This window comes from Varanus komodoensis, unplaced genomic scaffold (genome assembly GCF_004798865.1).
Source record: "Varanus komodoensis strain SLA01 unplaced genomic scaffold, ASM479886v1 scaffold79, whole genome shotgun sequence".
NCBI lineage: Eukaryota > Metazoa > Chordata > Lepidosauria > Squamata > Varanidae > Varanus > Varanus komodoensis.
Window position 1 is genome coordinate 1,361,758 of NW_025336467.1, and position 7,176 is coordinate 1,368,933.

At 48.2% G+C, this 7,176-nt stretch overlaps 1 protein-coding gene across 1 annotated transcript in view; it reads right to left on the bottom strand.

Annotated features, from left to right (window-relative positions):
• The window catches only part of LOC123035399 (GRAM domain-containing protein 2B-like), a 16,060-nt gene extending 9,530 nt beyond the window's left edge, over nt 1-6,530 (bottom strand). Inside the window, exons 1-5 of the mRNA XM_044453535.1 lie at nt 6,282-6,530; nt 2,764-2,880; nt 2,551-2,641; nt 1,601-1,670; nt 802-905 (exon numbers count right to left, since the gene is read on the bottom strand). Coding sequence (XP_044309470.1) covers nt 802-905; nt 1,601-1,670; nt 2,551-2,641; nt 2,764-2,880; nt 6,282-6,337 — 438 coding nt within the window. The 5' untranslated portion in view covers nt 6,338-6,530. The remainder of the gene's footprint in view (nt 1-801; nt 906-1,600; nt 1,671-2,550; nt 2,642-2,763; nt 2,881-6,281) is intronic.
• Nucleotides 6,531-7,176: the final 646 nt, after the last annotated feature.

Here is a 7,176-nt window from a genome sequence, read left to right on the forward strand (position 1 = left end):
AAAAAGGTGGGATATAAATGCAACGTTAATATAATAACAATAAAAACTATTGTTGCCCTTTTGGATGTGTTCGCAGGTAATGCATGTGCTTCTGTGTATACCACCTGTCTGTGGAGGAAATGTATATATATGGAGGGGGGAACTTTGTGTGAATATAAGCAAAAGAATGTGTGTTTGTGCACGTTTGTGTAGATACCCAGGTGCTGCAAGGCGATGTCTCTGTGCAAAACCCCCCACCCGACATTCCACAGCGAGGCAGTCTTTGGGGGACAAACGTTTGCACACCCCAGCCAGAGTGAAAGAAAAACATCATCCTCATAGCTTGATTTTGTTTGTGCACTTACAAAACCTTCACACCTTTCGCTCCTTTTGTGCTACCTTTTCAATTTTTTCCCATCACCTTCTTTCTGCTGTGTTACCAAGAGCAAGAATCAACCCCCCACACCCCCAGAAACAAAAACAAAAAAAATTCTGGAAGGGGCCGCATCAGGAGTCTGTTTTGGGCCGTGCTTCATTAAGGCACAGGCCTGCGCATATCAATAAAATACTGCCTAAACTACTTCAATCACATCTGGACTGATTTGCATATGGAATGAAAAGGTGGGGAAGACTGGTAAATTAACTGCTGTCTGCGGCAAACCGCAGAGGATTTCTGCTCATCAAGCTGGAATCAGGGAGGAGTGGAATGCACAAAGCAAAATTCCGGAACGAGGAAGGGCTGGGAAGGCGGCGCGGTGCTGGTGCCTTCTCCCACAGAGTCCGCCTGAGCTTGCAGTGGTCCGGACAGTCCTGCAGCCTTACCTTAACCTCCCTCCAGAGCATGCTGCAGTGGAAGCAGACGTGGTTGTGTGAGATGTACAAACAGCCGTGGTAAGGCACCTCCTGCTGCCAGGCGCACGAAAAGGCTGTGTGACACGGTGGGGAAATGGAGGTTAGCATGCAGGGGATCGCCAGAAGCTGCCTGCACCAGTCCTGCTTTAACTGCAGGGAAACGTGGCTCTGCTACCCACACCTCTGAGCTGTTAACTGGGGAGCCAGCTGGGTGGAGCACGGACCGTCCTGAATGCACGGCCAGCGCACAGAGCTAGGGACTCGCTCCTAAGGAAAACAAGCCCAGTCTCCAGCCAGACAGAGGGGTGCTATCCCCTCAGCTCCAGGGGCCAAAGGGATCCTTACGGTTCCCCAGGGGCCCCATCCCCTTCACGTGACCCAACTTGAGTTCCTCCAAGAACTGGCAGCTTGGAGATTTCGCAGCTTGTGCGCTGTTTTTCTCCTTCTAAACAGCTGAGACTCCTTTGCTAAGCCATGGGGACTTGGAGGGAGAGCTTTCGGCTACTCTTGGGCAGTATTTTCGGGAACTTGGCCCTGGTCCTTTGTTCCATCCGTCCCTAGAATGCGGCCCCCAGGGAATGGAATTCAGTCCTCACGTGGAAAATCGGTTTTGCATCTTTGCACTATGGGATGTTGTGATGGAATCGCTGAAGAGCAGGGCTGGAGCGGGGCAGAAGGACCAGCATTTGGTTTGAGCCTCGTTCTGGGATCTGGGAGAGCCAGGCCCGAATCTTACAACACTCCCTGAGTGAGTCAGTCGGGTACTTACTGTCCAAGAGCTCCTCCTCTTCGGGGATATCTTTAAAAACTTGGTGGAAGTTGGCAGAATGCTTCATCGGCTTGCGAAAAGGAATGGGGAAACTCATTAACACCCAGTGAGTCAGATGGAGAAACGAAACTTGTTCTTCTTACTCACGCGCAGCAACGTTTTCGTAAATTCAGAAAGGATAAGTGTTAGAGAATTCAGAAAGAACAACAAGGTGAGACAGTAAGCAGTGAAGGGGAACTCCAAATGAAGCACCTGAGGGATGGACGTGCCCTCTTGGTATCCTGTCTACTGTTCCCAACTTGCTACCTGTTTGAGGGTGGTCCAGAAGCCAGCCATACCCTCCTACAGGGTGCTCCATTCCGTTCCCTTCTTCCTTCTCCCCACCTCAACCCCGCACAGGCAATCCTTAGGTTTTGGGGGCAATCGAGCATGGTCACCCTGCTCCTTTAGCCCCTCCCCCCCCACAAAGGTTTTTGGGATGTGTCCTTCTGGAACCTCACAGGGGCTTCCATCTGGGCTGCAGAAGTTCTGTCAGTGGGGAATGCTTTCACACATGTACATCCGTGTCAAGAGACAATTTGCGTAAGACTCGGTGAGGTGTTGTGTGGGGGGTGTTGGACTAGGCACCTGGGTTAGGGTTGGGTAGGGAGGACTTTGCACCAGACACTTGGTCTCAGCCTAACCTACCCCACAGGGTTGTTGTGATGCAGATAAATGGGGTAAGGTTCCTTGGGTTCCTCACCAGAAAAAAAGTCAGGATGGCAAGGGCGATGAACATGATCAAAATAATAGGTAAGATGCACAAGAAGCTTAGCTTTTGAGTTGCAGTTGAGTTTGCGTTCTGGTCACTGAAGAACGGCAAGTCTAGCAAAATACGAAGAAGGGAAGCCCCAGGAGGAGACAAAACAGGAGGAGAAGTGGGTGCAAATGTGAGCTGACTCCCAACTTACACTGAGTACAGTGGGGACAGAATTCCTATGCTGGGAAGAACCTGCTTCTTTCTCTGTCTCTCTCGCAAAAGTTGGATCGTAGGTTTTGGATCTAAAAAGAGATGAAGTAAAAAGGAATTCTGTGTGGTACAAGCAGATTTAAGAAGGGGCTGGATTTCCCATTCCTAAACCCCTCACCTGAAAGGCAGGTAAAGGTGAGCATCAGACACTCACCTGAATAAGAGCCGACTGTGGGCGCCTTCTACAGGCTCCTCCAAGCTTTGAGATTTCCTCGGTCCTGCCATCTTAGTTCTCTTCTTCCTTTGTTTTCCTGTCCCTTCAGACATACAGCTGGGGAAGAGAGAGAGACTTGGTCAGTCATGCCTTCCTCATCACAAACCAGAGAGCAGATGCCAGCACTTCCTTCTTCCAAGAAGCCGTTTATGATTGCAAAATTATTGCAAACGTTTTCTGACAGGCAAGCAAGGCCGAAGCCGGAGACAATTACATTTCTGGTGTGAAGGTTCAAACTCTTATTTTGGGGATGTCCAAAATGAAATGAATTTGTCACATGTGCGAAATACGACTCCTCACCTTGGGGGCTGTGAAGAAAGAGCCCTGCTTTGCTCTTGGTTTCAGTGCTCTCTCAGTTGACCCCTGACCTTTTCATCAAGTATCTACCTGTCAGTCTAGGATTAGCAAAATTCATTGTGACGTTGCTATGATAAAGCAATGCTGCCCCAGGGCAAACCTGGAGGCTGTTTCCGTGCAATGAGACAGCTCAGTTGAAATGATAGAGAAAGCAGTCTAACTTAACTCAGCCCCTCAAAAGGAGAGCCTCCATCTCCCAAGGCAGTCTATCTTTGAATACCAGTTTTTGCAGAGCAACTAATTATGCAAGAGTTGCAACTAGTGCAGTAGACCTCATTTTTTGTATTATACTTTATGTGGGCATCCCTCAAAATCCAGATTCTTCTGGCCCTGCCAGAACTTTTTATTTAGCATTGGCAGCTTGATCCTAAGCATGTCAACTTAGAAGAAAGCACCTCTGATTCAAGTAAATTTACTCCCGATAAGGGTTTAGGGTCTCAGGTCTGTAAGCAAAAATTTGATGGTGGTGATACACGTGTGACTGGATGCAACCAAAGTCAATACAACCACATACTGCAAACTGTACTTACATACCAAAATAACCTCGTGCCTTTCATTATTTATTAATCAAATGAATAATTCTAATCCAGTTAAGCAAAAATCCAATTACCATAAGTTAAGAGGCTGACTTTCTGCAAAGTAATTGAGCTGAGTTGCTTTTTACCCCCTTATAAGCTCTATAGGTAAAGAGGCTTAGAAATTTAACGCTCTTCTTGGTTTTTAAGTGAAAACTTCAAATTCAAGCTGCTGCTGTTGCATTTATAGCCCTCTCTCTCTCTCTCTCTCTCTCTCTCTCTCTCTCTCTCTCTCTCTCTCGTTCTCTCACACACACACGTACTAAAAGGACTGTGTATACTCAACAAATGGCTCTGTTCTGCACTTTCATTGCACAAAAGCCATCCAGCCACATCTCCAAAAAGAAGAGATGCAGCATCAAAAGTGGCGACCAAAGAAGGAACAGATGTAGGTCACATTTGCATGTGTTAAGCTGTACACAGCGCTGCCAATTTAGAGTGAGTAATTATAATTTAAATGGAAGCATCACACCACTGTCTGAAAACGGCAGCCAGGTGACGGGTGTTGGCTCACTCAGTTGCCAGGTATAAATTGCTGATGGGAAACTTCACGCAGCAAACAGAGGACTATCCACTGAAAAGTAGGACATGGCCACCCTAACCAACATATGCCAGGCAAATATCACCAAAATGTCAACATGCCCCATGCTTGTGCTTCCTTAGCCTTCAGAGGTAGACTGTGCTGGCAGATGGAGGTTTTACTTAGCTATCCCACTGTAGATGGCTAAAAGGGAGCGAGTGGATGAGACCAAAGGCTGTTCCAATGAACAAGGACATTTCAAATCGGCCTGGCTAGCAGCCATTGCCAGCCTTCCTCCTCCTCGTCCTCCTCCATAAAATTGTCTAATCCCCTTTGAAGCCATTCACCTATTTCCTGATTCTATAGGCTGAGTACAGCTTGCATTTTTATCTGTCCTGCATCAATGCTTCAGCTTGGCTAAGTACAGGATTATCTCTGGGACATGCCTACCCGACCATTAAGGACTGGGCAGGAGGTCCTCCTAAAAGAGTCATCCCTCAAGGAGGTGCGGGGGCTGGCTAAGTGCCTTTTCAGTGCCCCCCCCCCATGGAATAGGCTCCCCAGAGAGACTTGTCTGGAGCCAACATTATTCTTTTTCCAGTGTCAGCCAAAAACATGTTGCTTTCCCAGGCATTTTAACAAGTGATCTTAACTTATTAAATGCTAATGGTCTATTCGGCTGTCCTTTTAACTTGCCATGTTTATTATTTTAAATAGCTGATATGATATTGTTACTGTACTATTACTAAGGTTTTATATGCTGTTTTCATATGTTGCTTTTAAGCATTGTGTTTTTGAATAATTTTGTAAGCTGCCTAGAGATCCATAATGGGATAGTTGGTGGTATACAATTGCAAAAATAAATACATAAATAAATAAACGGACAATTTCACTGGGGCACTTCAACTTCTACCGATATTAGAGTTGGGGAAAAACAACAACAGCAAAGCGGAAAACCCTGTTTCCACTCTGTTTTCTGCACACAGTTTATAATTTTATACTTCTCTATCAGGTCTCCCCTGTACTCCCATTTTTCTAAGCTGCAGAGCTGTACATGTCACCAGTCCTCATGAGGGTGTGAAGCCAGCCCCTGCATCATTCAGATGGCCCTTTATTGCATTTTGGAGCCAATTTATTTCATTCAGTCCATGCCTTGTCCTGTTCAGATGACCCACATCAATACCAAAACACAACTACATTCACCAATAATATCCTATTCATCTAATCACTCTCACTCTTTATTCAAACATGGCTTTCATTTTTGGTTTTGTAACGGCTGGGACAAGCTACACCATTGCAAATGTGACTTCTGCTTCCTACCACTACGGGTCTAGAAGTACCACCACATTCAGACCAACAAGCCAATTAATTTTACACACATTTCCAGTTTTTGGGTCTCTCTGAGTAGTTGCTTCCGCAATAAAACACTGTGCACAGAGAATGGGACAGACTTTTTGACTGAAATAAATCTGAAGCAGGCTTTGCAAAAAGAATAATGCAGAAGTGTCTTGGAGCCACGCGCAGAGTGCATTTGGTTCTGAAACTAACTGTATGCGTGAGCCAGGATGCCTGGATGTGGGACGAAATTGCTGGAATAGGAAGGCTCAGCTGAACCCTAGGACAGTTGGGTCCCATCTAGAGGCAGGAGGACAAGGGATTAAAACGGGGACATGATTAAAGGTTTTTCATAGATATTGCAGCGTGGCGGGGGTCTTTGAGGGAGAGAGATAAACGGAGGGAGGTCAAGCTAGGACACGGGGGTCTTTCCTGAAGGGGAGCAGAATAAATACATTTGGGGGAAGGGGAGGGACGAATCGATCCGGCTGATGGTTATCTGCATACACCTGGCTTCGTTCATCCTTGTTGGGGGAAGCTTAAAATTGGGAGTGGGAGACCTTGCATTTGGGTGCATTTAAAAAGGGGAGGGAGGTCTGTCTAGGAGGCTGGGAGCCAGGAGTGCTGGCTTCGTTTGCCCACCCAAGTTTCGCGGGAAAAGGCGCTACTACCTGGCTTGGGTCAAGGCGAAGCAGTCGTGTCCGGCGGCGACTTCCAGTTTCGCCATCCCGGCCCGCGCAGATCCGACGCCGGGGTGATGGGCGGGAAGGGAGGCAACCCTATTGCAGTCCCCGGCCCGCCCTCTCCTCCCCGTCTCCTCCCTCGCAAACCGATTCAGCTCCTCCGTGCGCAAGACCTCGCATCTCTCCGCCCTTCCCCGGCCAGAAAATGGGCAACTCTGCGCCGCCGTGGGATCTCGGAAGGCGAGGAGCAGCTCCCGAATTCCTCTCCGACCGGCCCAGGAGGTTTCGGAGCTCTTGCAGGGCTGGAAAGCACTTTGGCGCAACGCGAGTGACTCCGGATTAACAGGGCTTGGAGAGAACTGCCGGAGGCATCCACACAGCGCCCCCTCGTGGCTCGCTCGCCTCACGGCATGGCGCTTCCAAGTGGCTATAAAAGAAGTGGCAAAGGTAGTCTTCTGGCTCCGCACCCCCATGAGGACTGGTGACATGTGCAGTTCTGCAGCCTAGAAATTTCATTCGAGACCAAGGCCAGGATCACCCACACTATTGTATTCCCAATCAGTGTGGATCAGGCGGGAAGCTGGCCCGTAAAAGAAGCGGGCAGGGACCAAAATGGATGCTTTTGAAACATTTCAAAATGTGGGAGGAGAGCTTTGCAAAGCTGGAGCAAATCAAGCCTGAGCTTTCCCTAGAAGCAACACGGACAGAGGCTGCCCGACTTTGGGCATACCAAGAGAAGGCAAAATCCCTGGAGGACCATCATGCTGGGGAAAGTGGAAAGCAGAAGAGAGGAAGAGGAACTTTGAGGCAGATGGGCTCCATAAGGGCTGCAGTCTTGAATTTGGAGCAGCTAGGAAGAGTGTCATGGACTGGACATTTTGGA